General features: G+C 42.7%; 1 protein-coding gene across 1 annotated transcript in view; it reads left to right on the forward strand.

Annotated features, from left to right (window-relative positions):
- The window catches only part of LOC119388270 (band 4.1-like protein 4), a 166,064-nt gene extending 146,837 nt beyond the window's left edge, over positions 1-19,227 (forward strand). Inside the window, exons 18-27 of the mRNA XM_037655949.2 lie at positions 1,489-1,602; positions 6,191-6,256; positions 6,552-6,620; positions 7,181-7,249; positions 7,399-7,479; positions 9,436-9,720; positions 11,742-11,838; positions 12,620-12,693; positions 15,370-15,475; positions 19,065-19,227. Coding sequence (XP_037511877.1) covers positions 1,489-1,602; positions 6,191-6,256; positions 6,552-6,620; positions 7,181-7,249; positions 7,399-7,479; positions 9,436-9,720; positions 11,742-11,838; positions 12,620-12,693; positions 15,370-15,475; positions 19,065-19,175 — 1,072 coding nt within the window. The 3' untranslated portion in view covers positions 19,176-19,227. The remainder of the gene's footprint in view (positions 1-1,488; positions 1,603-6,190; positions 6,257-6,551; positions 6,621-7,180; positions 7,250-7,398; positions 7,480-9,435; positions 9,721-11,741; positions 11,839-12,619; positions 12,694-15,369; positions 15,476-19,064) is intronic.
- The last annotated feature ends 4,692 nt before the right edge of the window (positions 19,228-23,919 follow it).

The following is a 23,919-nucleotide window of genomic DNA, read 5'->3' on the forward strand; positions in this document are numbered from 1 at the left end:
AGCACCTAACACTGGCCCCTCAAGCCCCACCACAGCTGTTCCCCCTTGCCCAAGACAAAATGCTGCTGACAGTGAGGCACTGTCGTATGTCGCGGTGCTTGTCTGCCACTTCTGCTGATTTAAAGGGACTCTAATGAGCTAAACGATTTTTCTCGCATTAGTAAAGTAGTCTTCCACGATACCAAAAACACCACGTTTTCTGTGCGAAGACGCTTACTAAGCGAAAGAAAATACAGGTGGCGACGCCACCTTGGTATTCCCGCACCATTTGCCGTGACGTCACATCTTTTTGACGGCGCCTGCTTGGGCCTACGTAGTTCCTAATCGGTTAAATCGAAGTACACTGTCCTCTGAGGGGGCCAGAGACTTGACATAATGAGTTTGTGGAAATTTCGTCGAGCCTGTGGCGCCAAAATACGTTTAATGCTCTTTGAAGTCTTTTACATCACGAATTACAAAGTTCGGCGCGAAATTTAAAAATGAAACTTTGAACTTGGTTTTCTCCCCTAATAATAAACCTACGGTGGTGAAATAAACTACACAAGAGTTCTCCGAGCACACTTTATCAATCTAAACCAATTCAGTGTTTCTCTTTAGTGTCCCTTTAAAGTGCAACTTTATATTAACCGATATGTGCCCAGTGTCCTACATATAGGATGCTTCTTTGATGCACTCTAACATTGCTATTTCTTTAGCTGATGACTAGCGCCACCTACAGCACCTCAAGGAGGCCTCATTCTCAACGTGTGCAAGCCTAGACATTGCTTGCTTTTCATGCTTCCACGTGCCGACCGCTTTCTCTGGGTAAACACGTGCTTTGTGTGAAAGACATCATGGAGAGGAAGAAGTGCACGTGAAATGCCAACCGCTTTCTCCGGGCAAACACGTGCTTAGTGTGAAAGACGTCATGGAGAGGAAGAAGTGCAATGTCCGTGTGCACGGGAAATGTTTCAAGGCTTACCACAACCACACATATGAATGCCATGTAATGGGAGGAGTCTCCCTAACACATGCAATATTGCATGGCAGAAGCATAGAATCATGCCAGACGTCAAAACATGGGAATTTCACAACGAGTGGGTGATTTAAAGGCCCACCCATTGCAAAGCGCTGAGACATATTTAATGATCTTAATCAGCAAAAGCATCAACAAAGTGAGCAGCTGCGTAGTTGGCAATGCGCAACTGTACTTGCAGTATGCATTCTAGGATAGTTTGAAATGGCCAATGTTACGCACACAGATGTTCATTTCCTTCTGGCACCGTTGTGGCATGCACTGAGAACCGAAGCCAGGCTAGCAATTGAGAAGGCAATGTGCACGGGGCCCGATTACGCTATCGCGTTCTACTCTTGAAGGCAAAGCTCAAGCGTCTTCCAAGTTTTTGTTGTTAATTCTTTATGTTAAGTCAGAGTCATTTGCAGTCTGAATCATTTTGCAATCAAAAGTGAAGTTTCATCGTTGACAACCTTGGGTTTCAATGCTTGCAGGTCATATGAACTGATTGATTCTGAAGCTCAGTGGAAAGAAGTCCAGAAACAGCAGCAAGCTCTCAAACAGCCCCAGAGTGCCGTTGTGCGGGATCTGTCGGGAAGGAAAAGTGGGTGAGTGGCATCAAAAAATATATATATATGTTACTCTGTTTATCACATGCACTCAAGTAAAGATGCAGACATATGGGCTAGGCAAAGATTGGAATAGGCTGAAATATTTCGCTAACTGAATATATGTAGTACTAAGTTGGGCTAATTGGTTTCTGTTGAAATTGAGGTTTGCTAGTGGCAGACACAGGTTAAAGATGTAAGGAACAAATGTTAGACCTTTAATGAAAGTAGCATAACTGCTTGTGACTCGTCTTTTTTTAGGTGAAACTCTAGCAGTTGTCTTTTGCGTCTTATTCTGCATCAGCTCTTGCTATAGTAAACATAAATTTCAGTGCCATAGTGGTTATACTAAGTCTTGGAAACAAGCATACCTTTAAAGATCTTTTTTAAAACTTTTGTCTATTAGTACATGCTACCTGATGTCTTGGGTAACTTGTGCGTGCCCCACATCACAAGAACCTGTCGTGGGAGGGGTGGGCTGATAATGTATGATTGGCCCTGTGATGCCATAGAGCTGTTGAATTTGACACAAAGTGTAGCACTTATGGCGTGAGCCATCTTTGTTTACCAAATCAGGCCTATATCTTAGGCTGCATTGCATTGTTCAATTGCCCTACCACTGCTCCTCACTTTAAGTGTGAAATTTGCATTTATGACAAGTGCCACTTATTGCAAGCTTGTGCTTGAGGCCCAACAGGAATGGATATGCCTACCTTAGCAGCTCAAAACCAACCTGCTTAAAGTATTGTCAAGTAGAGGAGAACACTATAATTTTAAGTGCAGAGCCGTTAATGTACCTCGTGAATCCTTGTACATGATTGTTTCTTTATGTGTTTGTCATTGATGAAAATGAAAAAACTGAGCGCTAAAATGACCCTTTTTCTGGTATTGCGAGCTGCATGAAGTGTAAAGTATAATAATGTGGTACACAGAAATATATGGAAATTTTTAAAAGGGTGAAGAGAACATCTTTTCCTGGAGTTCTTTGCTCCTGCTATTATTGCCTGAAGGACCACTGACAGCAAGTTTTTGTTTGTAACTTTTAACCTTTAATAGGTAGGCTTGTATTTCATAGTCGTGAGATGAAACCCTAAATGCTGCAATGTAGCATATAATTAATGCTAGCATAATTAAGTAAAGTGTCAGCACCAGCTTGAAATGTGTGCCTCAGATCATAAGAAATGAGCCCTTCACTGTGGTGGTTGCAACTGACATGCTACGACTTATGAATTCAACATTTGGGGACATGGAGGAGTGTGCTCGAACAGGACTCCACACGTGCATCATCTGGCAACTTGCACTGATCATGATGGCCATGATGTGATGCCCCATTGTCACAGTGTTCAGATGAGAGCAGTCAGATAACTGAAGTCTGGAGAAGCACAGGGCAGCAGCCTCCGGCAGTATTCTCTGAAGGGCGGGGGAGTGCATGCCCGTTGGCCCTCCTCCACAGAGCATCTACGCTATGTCCACTTACGCATTTCGTTACCCTCAGTTACCTTGGTGGCCAACATACGTCAACACTGCTGCTATTATATGAGTAAAGCAACTTAAAAATCATACTTTTTTTTTCTACTTTGCCCCTTATCATCGTAATGCATTTACCTTTCACTGCCGGGTTTTTTTCTGACACTGCTTCACACTCCATGCTGTTTTTATTTTTCTTTGTGCATGTTATGTGGAAATTTTCTGTTAGCAATGCAGTAGGATGCTCTTCAGGACATGTAAACATTCTTATTGGGGATTATGTTACAATAAAAAGTGGGACTCATTACAAGCAAATGAACAATTACAAGAAAATAAAAGGTAATTCACTAATTAACGAAATAATTAGGGGTGTGCAAAATTCGAAATTTCGAATTTTTTCGAATAGTGTTTGCTATTCGATTCGATTCGCACTGGAATTTTACTATTCGAACTATTGGAACTTCCCAAAAACAAATACAGTCAACGTCCGATTAAAAGCGACCCCTTCAGATTTTTAATATGCTTCACCTGATTACACTCTCGTATTGCGTCAAAGCTGCCTCTCAAGCTCCGTTAAGGTCATACTTTGCCAAGAGACAGTCAACGTCCGATTGGAAGTGATCCCTAGATTTTCAATATGCTTCACCTCATCACACCCTTGCATTGTGGCAAAGCTGCCTTTCAAGCTCCGTAACGGTCGAATTTAGCCAAGACGCAGTCAACGTCCGATTAGAAGTGATCCGGAGATTTTCAATATGCTTCACCTCATCACACCCCCACATTGCTATGGTCGCAATGCGGGGGTGTGATGTGTTAATTCAAGAAAACAGTCGCAAATGTATTAACTCAAGGAAACGCTGGTTCCAACATGGAGATGAAAGATGTGGCATAGGTGGGGGCTCAATTAATGTTGTTTTGGACCTGAAATTTTGGCAGGAAGTCCGAAAAATTGGAAGCCAAATCTTTTTAGCTTCCCAAATTTCCGAATGTTCTTATATATCGACGTCTACGAGGCAGATTTGGAACTCCGGACTTGAAGGGAGCACACCCTTGTCTGCCAAATCAGTTGGGCTTCCACAGAAGCTGAAAGAGGAGGAGAGGCTGAGGAAATGGCATCTTTGCCTGTCACGTGTAAAGTGTTGTCGGCAACACTTTGGTTGCACCAAATTATGTACATAGATACAATTTGGCCTCTACATTGCCTCATTCTTGATAAGACAACTCTGAAACACCACCCCGCCAGTCCTTCATCAACCTAGCAAAAAGAAACACTTTCATGTTGCTATCTCATAAGAATATGCTTAGGAATCCTCGCTAACTTTTTTTTTTTGCAATTTCGAAGTATTCGAAAAATATTTTAGAAATATTCGAGAAATATTCGATTCTATTCACACTCACACTTCAATATTCGAATTTGCTTCGCACCCAAAATTTTGCTATTCGCACAGCTCTAAAAATAATATAATTATTCACTAATTATCCCTTTTATTTGGAGTCATAAAAAGCTGCTGAACTTCTTTTTCTGTCACATAGTGCTTGCATGCTGACTTGCTCTGGCTGTGCTGCTGAGACAGTGCCCAAGAGTGGCGATGTGAAAGCATGCACTCCCTCTGTCGCCCAAAATTTCGCTACAAGTTGTATTTGTTAATATGTTTTCTCCATAGACGGTGGGATTCTTTTTTTACAAGAGTTGTCTCGCGAGCGGCAGGGACTGATTTTTAACGAGGCAAAAAGAATACTACTCGGGATTGGAAGAGCTCACGTGTGTGTCGTCACCCGAGTTATCTCGGGATTGGGAGTGAAAGGGTTAATACTTGCGGAAGCGGCAAAACGTCGCAAGATGCTGTAACTTTAAACCATATTTAAGCCCCTTTAGAAGAGACATTTCCTGTCTCTTATATGAAGTGTCTTTTATAAGCGCGGTACCAAGTTCCCGTTTTCTGATTAACCCATATTTCGATGTAGGCCCACTGGTATCTCCTATACGTAACGGTCTGTTATAAAGGGGTTCAATTATATTAAAATATGCTCAAGGCGATGCTTGCCACTAATACTAATAAGCGGCAAAAGAATGAAAGTGAGGCTGCTTACAATATGAAGTAAATACCATATTTACTCGAATCTAAGCTAGCTCCGATTCTAAACTGACTCCCTAAAGTTCGAAGCCAGAGGAAGAAAATGTTGCCTCAAATGTAGAACAAGAAAAGAAAGGCTACACGTGCCAGGTGACACATCCCACTTTCCCCTGTGTGTGCGACTGCAATGTGGTCTGTACTGAGCGGAAACTGTTGTCACTCCTCCGAAATGCGACACCTGCAGCCGCACCCCGTGCAATTTGTATCCAGCGTGTTGCCTACTCATGCCATCACTGCGCCAGGCTCTGCCGGAACACTGACATGCACGCACTTACCATGTGAGTGTCTGTGCAGTGAAGTTTCTTAGTACGTGAGCCACTCACTTCTGATAGTGCGCGGGCATCATGGCGGGTGTCATGTTTAGCTGCTCTGCACAAGGCAGAAATGGCTGCATGGTTTATTTGGGGGGTCGCCTACCAGAAGCGTGCAGTAGGTTTACAACGTAAGCTGTGCCACAGTCTGGCTAACAGATTGTCGAAGATACTTAGTGCAATAGTATTGTTGGCACTAAGTCCCATTCACACGTTCTTCCGTGGCTGCTATCATGTTCCCGGCCATCGTCACACTCGCGCCGAAGTTATAATCATTGGCTGGCCGACATCTGTAACCGAAAATGCGAAATATATTTTGTGCTAGAGCGTGGTGTCGGCCACGCCTTAAGTCTCGGGGAACACTTTGAGCCAGCAGGCATATGACGAGCCGCGACGGCGTGAGCGATCAGCGAATACATCTCCATGGACATTGCGCTGGTGGTAATAATAACAGCGCTCCTTTGCTGCTGGCGTGGCCACTAGCTGCCACGATACTGTCTTTTCTAGGCAATGTTACCAGTGTGGCATATTTTTCTCATTTTCGATCGGGAACAGGCACATCTTTTTTTAATCCTCGAACCTAAGCCCACCCTAGAGGCTGGTGTATGGGTACTTGAAACAGAAATATCGACCTAGATTCGAATAAATATAGTACTGTGTCTGCTTTGTCCTCAGGTACATGCAGTCAGGCATGGAAACAGAGTCAGAGGCCCAGTATGCTCAAAGGAAAAAGCACAGGAGGTAATCAGAATATTATTTTGCTTCCATATGTTTATCTTTTCTGTCTTCTTTACTCGCATCATACCATGACTTAGCATAATTGAAACCCATTTTATAAAATATGCGAGATTCCAGCACACGCACCTGTAACGTCCTGTACCTGTACAAAGCATGCATTAGTGCACAATAGTCTTATCCATAAACAAGCATCGTGGGGTCTTGTGTCATTGTTTCAGGTGTAGTGTCCTCATTCCTGCCAACAAGACTTTCTATTCTTCTAAGATTTTCGCCATGGTTATTTTATTTTTTTTCACAGGCATCACTCTCGTTCCAAGTCACCGGATGTCAAAAGGTCCATTCCTGAAGATGTGAAAAAGCATATTGCGTAAGTCCATTCACTGTGCTTATCATAAATCCTTCTTTAGCAAAGGCACCAACATAGATATTCAAGCAGTGCTTGACAGATGCAGTGTCGGGAGCGTATAACACTTTATACGATTGACAGGCGTAGTGTAAACATCAGTGTAATGCTCTCACTTTCATGTATTTTTCAATGACCTGAACTATGAATATTTTGGGAATAAATATAGATACTTGAAAGCAGCTTTATGAGTTATACTACAAGTGTAAGGCCACTGCAAAAAAAAAAAATTAGCACGAGGGACCATTGGCTGGAATGGTTACTTGTGCTAATCTTTTTTCTGCGGGGACTACGCATCAACATAACATGATTTCAAGCATTCACATGACTGGCCACCAATTGTTTCATGGCATGGGAGAGGGAACACCTTACATGCAGGTATCATCATTACATAGCCTCGTTAGACAGCCTCGAAATGTACTGAGATAGCTTGAATCACTCATAATTCTGAGTGATCCTAGATGTATTTACTATGAGTGATAGGTTTCATTTGTCATTCACCACTCTCAATATCCCATGTGTAGGTATCACTTGATTGATCCTGTGACACTTACCGAGGAAGAGAAGAAGGACATCAAGTACACAAAAGTGGAGTGAGTATTGCATTGTTTGCACGAGACAGAATGCACCGTTTTGTGCAGTCTTGCTTTAACTGTAGGATATAAGTATATCCTCCACCTTGTAAATACTCATTGGTTTCCGTAGTATGCAAGTTGTCGAAATTTTTCGCCATGTCTTACAGAACTGACTCCAGGCTCTTCAAGATCCGTTACTCGCCCACAGCAGGCCGGCCAAACTACAGGATGGCTAAGATTTCCTCCAGGTAGTTGAGATTTGTTGCATTGTAGACAATTGATCAATCACTTTGCAGCCAAAAAAAAGAGTCTTGAACAGCACAGCAATTCCTGTGCTTGCATTAGTGATGGCAGTATAATGTAAATTTTTGTTGCTTCCCTGTAGGGTGATTCCACGTAAGATCGAACAAAGGATGGCCGATCGACATTGTAAACTTATTTCAAAATTTTATATATTGTTGCTTGATGAGTGGAAAGAAGAGATGCACATTTGGTTTTGCTGCCAAAAATTTTTTCTAAGTACCAGGTATCAATAGTGATGAAGAGGTGGAGTGGCGTGCTTGCCTGCTCTGCTGTCTTGGCCAACTTCGATTATGAATTACACAAAATATATTAACTTATAGGTAGCTGAAATTTCTTCAACTTAAAAATTCGGCAGATCCCACGTGTTGTGGGAATCAGATTCATGCGAAGCAGTCAGCGAGTATTTCTATGCTGTATTTAATGGCTTTGGGCCAAGCGTTTCGAGGGGGATCGACGTGTTTTTGTAAGTGCAGCATATGTGTGCACATCGTGGGTTCACCAGGCACGTCGACAACACTGGCGTTTAAAGGGTAGCTTATGGTGCAACGTAACGTCAGCCCTCACGTTAGGGTACATACGTCAGTATTATAGAAACTAAGTGCATTTTATGGTGAAATCATGTGAATATCATACCTAACTTTCGTTAATGTATTCCTCCGGGGCCGAGCAATACTTCAATATAGCTTCCTAAATTATAGGAATATAAATGTAATGTTTACTACACTGCTATAAAAGCGGAGCTAACACTGCAAGCACAGACGTTAACCTGATATGACGCCTGTATCTTAGGACTACATATGTAGTGTTTATTGCTTTCTGGTAAAATTAGATAGCCAGCACCACCACCACAATAGACGTTGAACCGACATTACGCCTGCATAGGTTGTTTTTCTAAACCAGCTTATAGACCTGGCGTGACTTTGTGGTAGAGTACCTGATTGCCACGCAGAATGCTCGGGTTCGATTTCTGCTGGGATTCTAATTTTTATTCTTTTCATTCGTCGGGTCAACACTGCCGATGTTGGTTTTTCTTAACGCTCTCGCATTTAAATTACCAATGTCTGTTCTCGCCGTTCCTGCGTAAACTGTCAATCACCTGTGTCGCATACCCGTACACAGTGGCCCGTGGTAAACGGGTATGTGCCACATGTGTCTGGAGGAAAGTGTTTGACGACGTACGCCACAGGATTTTCACATTATTCATGTCATGACTCGACAGTCATATTCATCAAATCCTCTTACCCTCCCATGCCAATTTTGGTCTACACCGAGTTAAGGAGGCGATCATGACAGCACCCATACGTAGGCGGCTAGATAGATAGCTAGCTAGCTAGGTAGGTAGGTAGGTGGGTGGGTGGGTGGGTGGGTGGGTGGTAGGTAGGTAGGTAGGTAGGTAGGTAGGTAGGTAGGTAGGTAGGTAGAAAAAAAGAAAGAAAGAGACGCTTAAAGTGCCAAAGGTTTGCTAAGAAATGCATTTCATATATGCCTGTTTTTTCTTGTATTCAGTTATTTTTGTTTTTTATGTGTAGTGTAGATGTTTTTATTTAAAAAATCTGAAAATCGGGCCAGGAAATGTTTTTTCGTGTATTTTGCAGGCCTTTATCTCAAAAAAGGCTTGTGGCAGAGCGGCAGCAATTCGGCATTACGTTCTACACACACTTATTTACCAAGCTTGCTAAAGCTAATATTCATATAACTTTTCAATAAAGAGATTCAATCAGGCTAATCTCAAGAAAACACCAAACAACGAAAATTTCTGATAAAAAAATTCAATACCATCCCCTATACTTTCCTTGGCTTTATTGCCTGTTAGTTCTCATTAATTATGGTTGTAAAGTAATAATACAAATTGGTATGTAACATGTGCTGGTGCCAAGTTCATGTCGTTGAATACTGCTTAGCCGTGTGGCCAGGGAGAACAAGAATGGCCAAGAGGAAGAAGACGGGCCCCCTCCACCTTATTCAACGCTGCATTCATCTCCTGCTGCACGGGCAGCCGAAGCCACCTCCATGAAAATGCCACTGGAGCTGCCCTCAGCATCTGGGCCTTACGAGCCATCACCCGAGATGACGAGGGACACATTTCCACACCCGTTGATGACTCCTGTGTCAAACGGGGCACCACTCATGAATTCTGGTGTGGCTGGGAGAGCATCCACTAGCCATGGAAAGCTCTTCACGTCCAGGTTCGTATTTATTTGGCCACTTAGGTAGTAAGGATTCATCGTAAGCTTGTGTGATGTGAAGCCCATGGGGGCATCAAGGCAGCAACTGCCTTCCTTAGCAGCAACTGTGCGTATGTTTGCTCACTCTCCCACAACCACAAGAGCTGAGCAGAGTGCTAAAAGGGAGGAATGTCACACGGTTACAACCTAAGAAATGGAAGCTCCGCCCACAGACGCTTGCCTGGGAAAGACAGTCGTGCTAGCTTGAACAGTAAGTACTTTTTCTCGGCTAATGTAAATACGACGCATATTACGAGTCAAAGGATCGTCATCATTGCTACAGTTGAGCTTCATTTCAGTGACGTTTATTCTTTTTATAAAGAAACCAAAAATGGTGAGAGCTGCTGTGATATCACCTGTAACAAAGGAATATTTGCTTTGCGAGGCTGAAAAGGTAGCATAAAAAGGCAAAATAAATCTCAATTCACAACCACACTTGTTTAATTATTTCAAGAAGTTGTGGTCGTCCATTGCAAAAAACGCACCTCGTTTACTGTGGCTTTGAAGCGTAAAGTAACGCGTTCTTGTACCTAGGATACTTGCTCGAAACGAGTTGCTGATTTTTTTAGGGCCAATTTTTGTATATACTGTCACCACGAATGTCAGCTATAATAAACTAATTAATGGTCCCAGCGCAACTTTGTTAAAATGAGGCTTGACTGTTTGGCTTAGCAGCGATGTCAGAATCCCCGGCGAAATTTACTGGGACGACGTTCTGCCTAAAACTAGTGACACACACGTCTGCCTGTTTGAGAAAGTCAACTGTCTGAAACACTTCTCGACGTCCTGGAAGTGAGTGAGCATTATTGGATGCAAATTCCCTGTGGGAGGGACATCAGTGCCTGTGGGTGGGGCTTCTTGGTTGGTAATCGCCCGGAGCAACCTCCTGGGATGTGGGCACTCCGAGGACAGGCACGTCTGGGTGCCTGTCAAACACCTTTTGTTATGAGCAAGCCGTGTGGAGAGTATAGCTTTCTTTCGCGCTCCTCAAGCTTGCGGCAGAAATAGTGCCGTTGTATTTACTGATGTAAAACATATTGGGGTTCGGCTAGTTGGTTCATAGATTCAGCAGACATGTTTAAATTGCGGAAAGAAGACAACATGTTAAAAACATTGTGTATGTGCGTGTTCTATGTTTCTAACATGTTGTCTTCTTTGCGAAGTTTAACCCTTTGAGACGCTATGTACACAATTGTGTACACCACTTGTTTTTCCGATTTGTATTGACTAGGCGCTATCAAAGAGCAAAATATATTGAACTTTCGATGAATCGAACCTCCTGCATAATAAATTTGTCTTCATTTAACTTCATTTTGCAGTGTACTGTTGCATATGATCACTTTGCTGAAGGGCACTACCATATTCGACGAGTCACTCTGCGTGCCGCATCCCACGACCCACGAGAAAAGTATAATTTTTCTTTTCTTAAGATGTAGATAACTGAAAACGAGTTTGCACTATATTTCTAGCCTGAGATTTCATTCTATTTATGCAAAAACAGAGCATGAATGGCTTCACATTAAATAAATATTTAATTAAAAACTAATTAGGAATTATTACTATAACACACATAAATTAAGGTATTGCCACATTATTTTTGTTGCAATGTAGTATCGAGTGCCTTGAAATAACATTGTGTCGATTTGACGCACTTACGGAGAGTTCTTCATAGGTGGCGTCTGAAAGGGTTAAACGTGTCTGCTGAACCATTGTAGTATTTCACTGTTCATTCCAGTGATGTCATTGTGCCTCCTTCGTGAATCGTTCATTTGTGGACCACAGCATTTTCAAATGTGCAAAATTAAACAAGTTGAAGGCAGTGATGTGTGGGCAGTAAGCACTTATGTACTTTCCTTATTTTAATGTGCAAGAAACTTTGTGAGTGTGCATGCACACTTCATTACTAGTCTTGCTAAGTTGTGTTTTTTGCTTTCACAGCGCAGTATTGTGTATGAAATGTCACCTTAATTTATTTTCTTTAGAGCATCTTCCACGAGCAACCTTCTGGCACCCACAACAACCACGTCACCTTGCATGACAAACTTGGCAAATGGTGGCGTCTCCTACAAATCATTCACAGTGAGCATTTCTTTCAAGGCAAAGCCGTTATGTGTCTCGTGCGAATGCGGCCTTGAACAAATAACCGGCGTGAGGGAAGTGAAGCGAAAAAGATGGCGTAATGTCTTGAGGAGTGAAAGCATGACTGTGATGATAATCAGAGCGGATGAAGTGAGTAGTGCAAGTCAATTATGTACATGGTGATAATGAAAGCAAGTTAAATTATTAGTGAGTTAATTATTATATGTTAGCAAGTGTTAATGAACATTTGACGTCAGTATAAAGTGCACGGTGTCAAGCAGCGTGGAAAGTGGGGCAAGTTGTTAAGGGCTCACAGTGGTCAAACATGTTGGTCAAACTTCACTGTGGGACGGGTCACGCTTGTTTGTCTCACTTCTTTGTGTCCCATCCCACCGCACAGTTTGTCCAAGGTGACACTTGTTGTCTTTCACCTACAGGCTGTCATAGCTGAATGCATAAGGGACACTGTGCGTTTTCTTATGCACTTGGGTTAGTAAGGAATGCTTTTCTGCTATCACACGGGCTTGTTGCTTGCAGCAAGCTTTTACTCACATTTGTTGAACATATGGAGTTCCTAGGGAGCAAGGAATGCTTCTGAAAGACAGAAATTCACATTGAATGCATGTGATTTCGCATGTGAACAATGGATTACCATAATTCACTGCAGCAAACTTAAATGCCCACTGGGGCACCTGTAATACTGGTTGCAGAGCCAGTTACGTTGTCCCACACCATGTCAGTACTGCAGCCAATTGACTGTGATACCACTTTTTTTTTTCAGGAATCTTCACTGACAGCATTGAACGAAAGTCCTCGACTGACATCTCTAGCACCACACCTAATGCTTTCAACAAGGTTCACACCACTTTATTCTTACTTCTTAGCCTTGTCGTAATGCACAACTTGATTGTCCAGTATTGTAAGTACAGTTTATATGAAAAACTATGGGTTGTGTATCCTGCGATAAAGTGTGCCAAAGCTGTACACAATATTGAACATCAGGTTTTCCTGTACTCTGCATCATAAATTAAGATGCAGGAAAGGCAAATGATGCTGGATGTCTGCATCCTGACTTGCTAAACTGGCAAGTTTGATTAGCTGACTAGAAGACTTGTGACTGCGGCATGCTCAATGACTGATAAAGATATTTCATACTGTACATTAGAGCAGTCTACATTGTTTACATTCCAATTCACACTTAAGCTTGGAAACACTGGGAAGGATTTGAGAAAAGACACTGGACACTACAGTATAGTTCTGATCAACTCATGACATTACACACAGAAGTTGCATGCAGTAGCTTTTACATCGCAGTCGCAGACACAATTTTCAAGCAAAGCTTGTATTGCCTCACAATTGTCGTTGCATTGTAGTTGTGGCTGCTAAGAAAGCCTGGTGCCTGCAGAAAAATGTGGCCCTCCAAGGTGCGTATTTGTACGCGGCCATTTGCCAGTAATTCATGCTCCCTCGATCGTGGGCTTGTGGGAGATGTGGCAGTCTGATTTTTTTATCAAGATGACTTGTCATTTCACGTTGCCACATTTTATTGTAGCCTGGGTATGAACTCGTGGCCGTCATTGTTGCCTGTAGCAACTGAAGTGTGGATGGAGGAAGAAAACAGCTAGGGTGGAGCATTGCACAATGTGACAGAAAGAAAGAAAAGTAGCCAAGCTTCACTTGCCCCCATTTTCCCGATACGGCAGGGGCTCCCGAATTTTTTCAAGCTGCAAAGCCTTGAGCACGCAAAACATCTGCTGCTGCCAGCTCAGACAAGGTACACAAATGTTGTCATCCTATCTGGTGCACAACTACTGGGATGGCCTTTGCCACTTCAAACATTGCAATGTCTAGTTTGAACCTCTCCCACTTGTGGTCAGAATATTTGTAGCCTATCCTACATACATACTACACATATACTATCCATTATGTGCATCTCCATAGTTTTAGCAACTCTACGAGGCTATTGAATATACAATCACATTTTTTAAATGTGAAGTATATTTAGTTATGTTTGTATATATTTTTTAATGATCGTCAGTGCAATATACATGCATACGCAAGCTGCGTTGCAATCGGCTAGTATTTCATCTATAACATGTGTGGGGGGACGGCTCGGCCTGCAGTCACGCCTGCCACTTCTACCACTTGTGCTCCTGCTGAGCTCTACAGAGCTTGTGGGGGTGCTATCACCCCCTGTAAAGTTGTTTGCGCCTCATGGCGCACGCGCGTCTCGCGGATAGGCTGCAGTGGCCGTCGAGCAAGCAGTGGCCCTGTGTTCGCGCGCGTTAGGGTTAGTGTGGTGGCACTGGCAGCGCCGCCGCGGAGAGGCTAGGCCGGCAGACAGAAAACAGGAGCGAGTCTCTTTTGGGTTTGGCGGCGTGCATGGATGGACGTCTCCCGCGGTGGGTTCGTGTGGACGATACCGCAGCTCGTTTCCCTCGGGCCGCTCGTGGTGAGTCGTGCATCGGCGACGCCGCATGCGCGCTGCATTATATGTCTTATGTTGTCTTGAGTGTGTGTTATGTTTTCCGGGTATTCATTGTCATTGTATAAGGTTTTAGTGTGTTACTAGTTTGTATTAGATTCGGTAGGCGAGCTCGCCGTATGTAAAAAGCAATTTAATACACGTACACATCAGGGGAGGAGTCACGTTAACGGATGCAATATCGTGGTGTAGGAACGTAATATCACTCAAGGCATCACACCACGTGAATTGTGTAACAAGTGAACAAATGGGTGGTTTATTGCTGCCCATCCATTACAAAGGGCTCAGCCATAATTCATTCTCATTGTCATCAGTCACAGCATCAACAAAGTGTGTGGCTGCGTAGATGCACGTATTGCCTTACAGGTGTGTAGTGGGTACTTCGATAGTTCACAAAATGAAGAATTATGGCATGGTGGGTACTTCTGTAGGCCCTCTAGGAGACTGTACTTGCAGTAGGCCCTCTAGGAGAGTTTACAGCAGCCAGTGTGATGTGTGTTCCTTCGCTCATGGCACAACTGAGGTTTACACCGAGAAGTGACGTACGGCAATCGTGTTCTTACCAAGGCGGTGGCGCCGTTTCTTGCACGGCGTGGGTATCGGCAGAATGTTTCAGAAGTGTTTTTCGGGATTTTAGGTAAATTATTACAATTAATTCTTGGTTATTTCTGTCGTTCATATTATTTTAGACCTAGTTAGCTTATTTTTCACTGGTTTTGAGCATTGTTAGACTTGTTTTAGGCCTGTATTGACCACTCCGTGACGATGCGACATGAGACTACGGATGGACGACAAGCCGGGCCCCTAAAGGGCTACACACTCAAAAGCGATATGAACACAGGGTCTGATGACGTCATTGCATTCCACTCTTGAAGGTGAAGCTTAAGTGTCTTAAGTTTTTTGTTGAGGTTCGGTCATGTATTCACTGTCATTGCTTTCCTAAAATTTCTTCAAGCGGCCATCCACAGTATATTTTGTACCTCTTCGTAACGACTGTCATTAATCCCGATGCTGCCCATAAAATGCCTGCTCTTGTTACCTTTCAGGTTTGGCAGCTCTGAGGAAGAGACGGCCAGTGAGCTACTGCCACCAGTAACCAGCAGTGGGCCACGCGTCACTTTCCAGACTCCCACAGTGGCCACTTACTCTAGGGTCGGTCTCTTCTGAGTTACGGGTGTGCCTCTCATTGACTCCATCTACTTTGTTCACCATATTCCTGCAGGGCATTCCTGTATGTTCCAGCTAAGCTCGGAACTTTTTTTCTCTTCACATGACCCTCCATGCAGCTCTCCAGGCATAGAAGTTCTATGTGGCAATAGACATAACAACATCTGGTAAACTTAAAGAATTTTCAAAGGGAGAACTTTTTACAAGTGCTGATGTAGATAATTTTTGTTATTCTTTAAACACCAAAGTTAAATAACATGCTAGGACCCTAATTCACATATTCATACGAAGTGTGAATAATGCAGTAGTAGCAGGACGTTTAAAACTGCCCTGCTACGTTTGTTTCAACTGCCTTCTGTAGCACTGGAGTGTGTGTAGTAGGCTTGTGCGAATATTCGAACGAATACTACAGTATTCGAATTTGCTTCGAAACGAATTTAAATTACTCTGAATTTCGAAGTATTCGAAATGAACGAATAGTCATAGGTAAACTGCATGTAACCCCCTGTAAAGGTGGTTTCACTGCAGTGGAGGACTGCTATGCCGTGAAAACACTTATCCAGGGGAAATCCGCGCTGCCATGAAGCCCCACTTCAAGGTTAATTAAGTGAAGTTTAAAAGCTTGTTGTACTGGCTTATATGCACTAATTATAGTAAAGTTTAAAACATAACGTATTTTACAGGTTATCACTTGCACTCCACCGAAAGTCAAATCCTGCTACTATTCAAAGTTGCTTCCCTTTGAACCAAAATGAATGACATTTGCACATGCCTTGTTTCAATTTTCAAAAATATTGTGCAGGTTAGTTGGGTCATGACAAATATGTTTATTTTTTTCTTTAATATGTGATATATACAATACGAATTTGATTCGAAATTATTCTATGAAATCACTATTCGCTTTGAACCTAAAATTTACTATTCACACAAGCCTAGTGTGTACTATTGAACACTGAGAGGAATGCAAATAAAGAAGTATAAAAATTGGTGTACAATAACAATAACTCGGCAACAACTTTTCTTGGCCATACTGTGGACGCTACAGACACGGAACGCATGCCTGCTACTGCAACAAAAAATAATTCTTAAGTTTACTGACAATCTTCTCATTTGCCTTGCTGAAATGAATACTGCTTTATTTATTACGAGACTCAAACAGTTGCGGGAAGTCGTAGGCAAAATATAGTTATTGTTCACTTTGAAAGAATGCCTTCCTTTTCTTTCCATTTCTCAGACAGCACCCCTTTTCAGCACACCCGTTTGCCAAGGTAAACATGACATCCGTGATGTTAGTGGGTCTGTGTGCAGCCGCAAACGTGCTCTTTAGTTCTCTAAAAAAATATACTCGTAATATGACAATGAAATGTATACTGAACAATCAGAATGTCTCTCCCGTTCACATTTTTTGTGTATATGTTTTTCTAAACGCGTTAGCGGTGCGAGCGAGCAAAACCGAAATCAGCTGCCGTACTACTTGCGGAGCAACACGACTGTGCAGAAGCGCCGCCTCCGTAGCCTTCGCTCCACTGTCAAGATAAGTTGTTGCCAAGTATAGTCAAATTCCCAAACCAGAGCAGACGAAAAAAATTTTCCCTCTCGCATTTCACTCTACCAGTCACCGCATGATAGACATACCGAAAGTCTTGCCTCATGGTGGCCATGGTGCTGAGCGCCAAGTGTCGTGTTGCAATTACTTTCAAAGGGCATTATTGAAGAACAGAAATACTTTTGCATCTGCTAGAGTATAAAGAATGTTTTGTATTTTTTAGCGTGCAGTGGCCTGGCCTTGCTGAGGCAACACGAATGTTTTGTGAGCGCGGGCTTCTCAAGCCAATCGCAATGCACAGCCACTGGCGCCACTGTCACGTGACCAAAAATCACTTCCGATGCGAAAAATTGCCGTTGTGTGTTGCTTTAGTTACAGCAGAAGGTGGTTTCCCCATAAAAAAAAAAAATTACACCTATTGTGTTTTCAACATTCCTGCTTGCACCATAATATTGCCACACTCCACAGTTGCGGCATTAAGAAGCAATGAAAAACAACCCGCTTAATTTGTGTTGCTTTAACAAGTGTGAAAGATCTGACCTGGTTGATGTTTGTCAATGTGCTCTACCTGTCATGATGGCTGAATGGCAGTGATGGTCTGCAGTTGAGAAAGCAGTCAAGGGTTTCATTCCCAGTCACATACCGACTGTGTGCGGAATTCAAAAACACTCGTGTTCTTAGATGAATGGGCTTTGAAGAAATCAAAGTGGTTGAAATTATTTGGAGCACCCTGCTGGGTGGCATTCCTCATTACGTAGTTTGGGACATTAAGGGAGGACTGACACGAACTTTAGAAGTTTTCGTATTGTTCTTCTCAATAAAAACGCTGGTGTCAAGCACCATAAAAAGAGTAGGGGTGCCTCAGAACGCAATAAATATGTTTTTGATATCACTACCTTAAAAAACCACTTTCGGTCTTGGTATCGAGGGGGCTCTTTCACAGCGATATGTCAAAACAGTCTGACACAAGTCTAAATCACATGGGGACAGCAACTCATGATGTACTAGCAGCAGCTGTGTCGTCTGCTGTCAGTTTCATGTAAACAATTATGAGTGAATTATTGTCCAGTAACTCCGGCAGCGAGTGTGACTACTGTGTTGACTCGCAGAGGGAAAAAAAACTGTGTTGACTCGTCATGATGTCCATTGCCGTGTGGCTGGCTTGAAGATGCTAGGTGATGAACACTTTAAAAGCCAAACTAAAATATGTTATCTGTGCTTTCTCAAAATATTGTGAGAGCACCTTTAAACTGGCAAGTTATTTGAATATGTTCGTGGTTTGCAAACTTAATCAATATTTGGTAGTCACATTAGCGGTGTTTGTTTACATGAAGTACTGCAAAAAAAAAATTAAGGCGCTTCATGTGACACCTTTATGTGTTAGGGGTCCGCTGTATGCACGGCTGGTGCTGAAGCCTAGCTCCGATTCCATTCGCACACAGTCGTACCATGCACGTGTCAACGTCCCCTTCCTGTAGCACGAGCAATCTCAGCTACGATGGGTTCGGGCGAATAAAGCAGCAGGCAAGGTCAACAAACAACACTTTATTGCTACGCTAGCAATAACGCGTAAACGTCGCTTAGAGGGATAGTTCACTCCATGTAGAAAACAAAGGGTAAGGCTTACTTCTTCGGTCGATCAGTGGCTCACAGGTCCTGAAGGTCATCGTCGGTGACCGCCAGCACAAGAGAGTGTCTCCCCGTCCGGTCGGCTCTTTTATCACCTCTCCTCTCGCTTCCCCGCAAGGGTTGTTTCACTCGAGTACCCTTTCCCACGAGCAGGGAAATGAGGATTACTACGGACTAGCAGCAGGATTGAAGGCGTTCTTAAAAAGGGGCTACAGTGCTCCCTCTCCACGTGGCCGGTTCGTTTCCGATGTCAGTCCGCAATGGCGCCAGTGTTAATAAGGAAAGGAAATGGGTGCGCATGCTCTCCCACAGTGTCTGTAATGTTTCACTATCAGAAAAGATTGCAAACATCTGAGAGCCTACTTGTTTGTGAAGTTTTGTCTTGTGTCACTCTTGCAGGTTTATTCACGTTCACCGTCATGGAATGTTTGGAGCCCAGAGGCAAGCACCAGTGACACAATTCCAAAGAGCCCGCTGTCTGGGTGCCATGAAATGAGTACAGAGTTGTGACATATCGCCCTGAATGGATTTCCTATCCCCTAAGTGAATGCAAAGAAAAGCATACTGCTGGAAGATGGAAATCCCTTGACCTGGGAGTAGGGATAAAAGAATAAAAAAAAAAGCCATGACTACAAACAAATTTAGGCTACCAGAAGACCTGCAAGTACTTTTCCTTAACCCCTCCAGTCGCAAATCACAAAGGGCTGTCTGCAAATGTGTGAAATTTACACATTATTCCAAGGCACTCGAAATCGTATTTCTAGAAACAAAAATGTGAAAGCTTCAGCGGCTAATCCTAATTCACATGGGATGAAAGATATAATTATTCTGAAATCAATCATCTACTACTTTTGCAAAAAATGAGTCAAATTGTGGGCTCAAAATGCATGTACAATTTGTTTTCAGTTGTATTCATTTCGAGCAAACATTTTCTGACGGTGCTCCCAGAACACAGCGCGTTGGATGACCCGTTGAACACTGTCATAAAAGTTGGCTGCAGTCATGCACAACACACTGGGGCCATGCGAAGAGACACTGTGCATGAGGTTCAATCCATCCAATGCACAACGTATCTTGCTCTCTCTTTGCCAATAGTCGAAAGAACTGGCAAAAACAAGTGGCATCCACATATGTGGACACTGAAGGGGTTACTTTGCTCTAGCTACCCTGAGGATGAGCGTTAGTGAATGTATTAAAGTAATGTATTTGTTGTGGGATTTAAGCAAGTGGGCACATTTAGATGATTACATAAATAGGTGTACATCTAAATTATGTTTCCACATTGTTTCACTGGTGAGTTGTGTGCCTTAAACATGAAATTTAAGGCTCACTAACTTTACTAGTCTTCTGTACTAACAGGTTGTTGACTGGGATACATGGACAGAAAGTTGAGCCTTTTGCAGTAGCCAGAAAAAGTTGGGAATTCAAATGCAGTGTGAAATAAGACCATCATTGGGGGCTTAAATTTCAAGTTATGGCATAAGCACTATCAACACACATTGCTACCGTGCTTTAAATAAACGTCAATTTTTGTACGTATTGTAATATAATACTGTGCACTACAACATATTCAAAGTGCAATGCTCATGTGGCCTATAGTATGTAATTTGTTTACTAATAACAATGTCCAAGAACAAATAAATTGTATTTCGCAAACTGGTTCATTGTGTCTCATTCACAGAGCTCAACTAAGCATAAGAACTTTCCAAACAAGCTACAAAGGAACCACCTCTACCGAAAAAGTGCAGTATCTTCAACAAACACAGCTATGACAGCTGTAAAGCGTTTGCTTGGATATCCAGCCTTCACTGCACTTAGCACGCAAGAGTTGACAGTGACGGAAGTGCTTCTCCAATTGCTCCAAACTGCTCCAAAAGAGAAATGCTACTCCATGCTGCTCCAGACTGTAATCTTTGTTAGTAAGTGCTCCGGACCTGCTCCGAAATGGCACTGGTAAACTGAAAACAATGAACTTTAAGCACATGATCATCCAGCGAGCCTAAGCGTAACAAAAAACAAGCTGTCTACTATCATTCTCTATTTTGCGGACATTTTTCTTGGCAATGAAGAGAAGGCTGCAGAGCCGAACTATGCGTGTGCTACCGCTGAAGAAAAAAGGCCCACAATTGTGTCCTTCTTGTTTTCTGCGTGAGAATTAAGCAAAACAACATTGCTGTATTTTCTGTGGGACACTGTTTGAAAAGAGGCGCAGCACGCACCAAGGAGATATAAAATTTATATTTGTTTTACTTTACGCATTGTCATTTCACGTTTTTGCACGTGTGAAAACGTAACTTTTGCGTGCTCCTCACAGTCAAAATGGTGCCTTCCATCTTCAGGTGAGCACTTGTCGCCCTCCAGCTTTTTCGATGACTCGCCGAAGGAACTTGTGACGAATTTCGCTAACAAATGGCTGTCTAAGCAGCCGAAGCAAATAGTATGCAATGTTATTATTCGACCATGGCCGCTCGAATAATCCAACAGCCGTCACAAGAGATACGGAAGGTTCACAAACAAACTAAATTGGAAACACGCGCCAAACCGGACTACTTTGCGGAGCAGTAAAGTGCAGGTGCAGTAGGTCCGCCCCCGTAGCCTTTTCTTCATTGCCAAGAAAAGTTGTCGGTGAGTATAGTATGTATACTAGTATGGAGTTTCTATACTAGCTCCATACTAGCATATCGACAATGCCACAAGTAGCGGCATTGTTGATGTGTCACCGATTTAGCTGTATGTAGCTGTACAAGTCAGGCAGACTATTTTGGTAAAATGTGTGTGAGATTAGTTCGATATCTTACTGATTACTAACTGCTGGTCGGAGGACTGTGATGTGTGACTCATCACATTTATCGCGTCGTCATTTCCGATCTCATTTTTGCCACAAGAAATGGCAAGGCTGCTTTTTCAACCTATCCGAACTTGGTTTCTTTTTTCTTTTCTTTTCTTTTTTTTCTTTTTTTTTGAACCTTCAAATGCAGGCTATTTAAATGAAATTTGAAAATAACAGATTTCTTTGCTCTGTTACCGATTATAAGCTGCTCTATGTGATTCTAGTTTCTTTTATAATTTGGGGCTCAGCTTCATCGGTTTTATATCATTTTTGTCACAAGTACCCGATATGTTAAATATACAGCTCATCTTACTTAGTGTTCAGTGACCACCCGTCTGCTTAATTATTTGTTTGTTGCAATTTGCAGTAATAATTGTATGTGCAATATCTTTAATAATAAGTAATAATACTTATGACATGCTTAAATAATGCTTTAAACTCCAGGAGTCATTTGGAATATTTTGCCATCTGCTCCGAAAATGTCAATAGCTGCTCCAAACTAGCATTTTTTCTGCTCCAGAGTGTGCTCCAAAAAGCAAAATGTCCCTTCCATCATGGAGTTGGTGAATGCATGCTCTTTTTCTGCCCGACTACGCCCATTGCAAGCCTTCCATGTATCTCCAATTAACCTGGTCCTGTGCTTGCTGCAGCTACATTATCCCCACGGACTTCTTACTTTCATCGATCTAACCTTCTGCCTCCCCCTGGCACACTTGCCTTCCCTTGGAATGACCAGCAGTTATCGTGGCTTCTTGTCAGTGTTGTAGGCGCTACTGAAAAAAAAGTAACTAGATATGTTACTCGTTCCTCTATCAAAAAAGGAACGCATTACCGCCCTACGCCACCTTAAAAAAAAGTAATGCGTTATTGTTACGGAAAAAAAAGTTATGCACGTTACTTGTGCCATTATGTACTCCACGATCAGAAAATTGAATCGGTGTGTCTTCGCTGCAGGAACCCACAGTGACACTGTTATAAAGCTCATGTTTATATTTCACATAAAACGTCTGGCCGAAACTACGATATTACTTGAAATACTGATTTAACTAGAATACTTTGCACAACTGAGCTGGATCCCAGCCGATGGAGTTGCCTCTAGAGTTGCATGTGATGGCTTGTAACAGTGTGGCACATGGTAAAACCATTTTTGTCAATGTGACATTAAACACAAAATGAGGTTTCACCATCAGTGCTCTCCAGAAAGAAAACGTCACTCAACAAATTTACACAAATTCTGACGGTGTGCTTCTACTAACAAGACAGGTGCTCATATATTGTGGTCGTATAGAAATGCTTAAAGGGGCCCTGCAACACTTTTCCAAGTAGCCATGGAATGGCTTCAATAAAGAAACTTATTGCCTCACGATTGTAACACCGCAAAAATTTTTAGAATCCGTCTAGTACGAGCGGAGTTACAAAAATTTGTCGCATGCTTCTCTTGCCCAAACGAAAGAGCTGGAAGCTAAGCAGGGGGGGGGCTGGCAAGGGGGAAGAAGGTACTTCACGTGCGCCTCCTGACCTTGGGCACATTTTTTTTTCTTCTTCGAGCGCGTGGCGTACTTTCAGTGCGATCGCACAGGCGAGTGGCGGCCTCTCGCGGCGGCCGCAGTAACTACCGAGCGCACCCTGTTCAAATCAGTTAATGGCGTGGAACCTGCCTGTGAAGCATCATTTTTTGTCGAAAGCAGAGGAAGCGCTTTATAGCTGACTTTGCAAATTTATTGTAAATCCCAGGCCGCATGCTGCGCTATAATGTTTGGCTTGCGTGTTCTCGAGAGCCTCGACTACCGATCGGCAGCATTTTCTGACCAAGCTGAAAAAGTGTTGCAGGGCCCCTTTAAATGGCTTAGTTCCGGGGAAAAATATTTGCATACATGTGCAATTATTCCCCTTTGACTTCTAGAATTACCGCAAAAATTGCGAGTGTTTACATGAAGGTGTTCAAGGTCAGCCTTGTTTGCTCAAAAATTCAGTAACTGCAGAAAAGTATACCTAAAGCTGGCAATGGAAAGAAGTGAATTTCATTTTGAAAATAAAGTTGATAACCAGCGCTAGAGTATTGTTAATAACTACAGACCAGATTTTAGGCAAATTCCTATTTTGTTCCTTGTAAACTAGATTCACTGAGCTTTTTCCGACGACCATCACAAGGTGTGCACGTGCCATGCGTTGAGCCGTGCCTACGCACGGTTCTACGTGGTGCCGTGCCTTAACCTCACAGAGGTTAAGAAGGGCTTTTATAGTGCTTATAAATGCCTATTTTGGGGTTTGTGCCTAACTGCCTATGAATGCCTATTTTCAAAATGGCACTTATATGAACGCCATTTAGCCTCGAGTTTTGCTTTCGAGTGCAGCTTGAGACCGTTATTTATGTTACTGGGCAATGTTGACTGTTCGGAACTCTGTAGGGTTCAACCTAGTCCT

The sequence above is a fragment of the Rhipicephalus sanguineus genome, chromosome 3 (assembly GCF_013339695.2).
Source record: "Rhipicephalus sanguineus isolate Rsan-2018 chromosome 3, BIME_Rsan_1.4, whole genome shotgun sequence".
Lineage (NCBI taxonomy): Eukaryota > Metazoa > Arthropoda > Arachnida > Ixodida > Ixodidae > Rhipicephalus > Rhipicephalus sanguineus.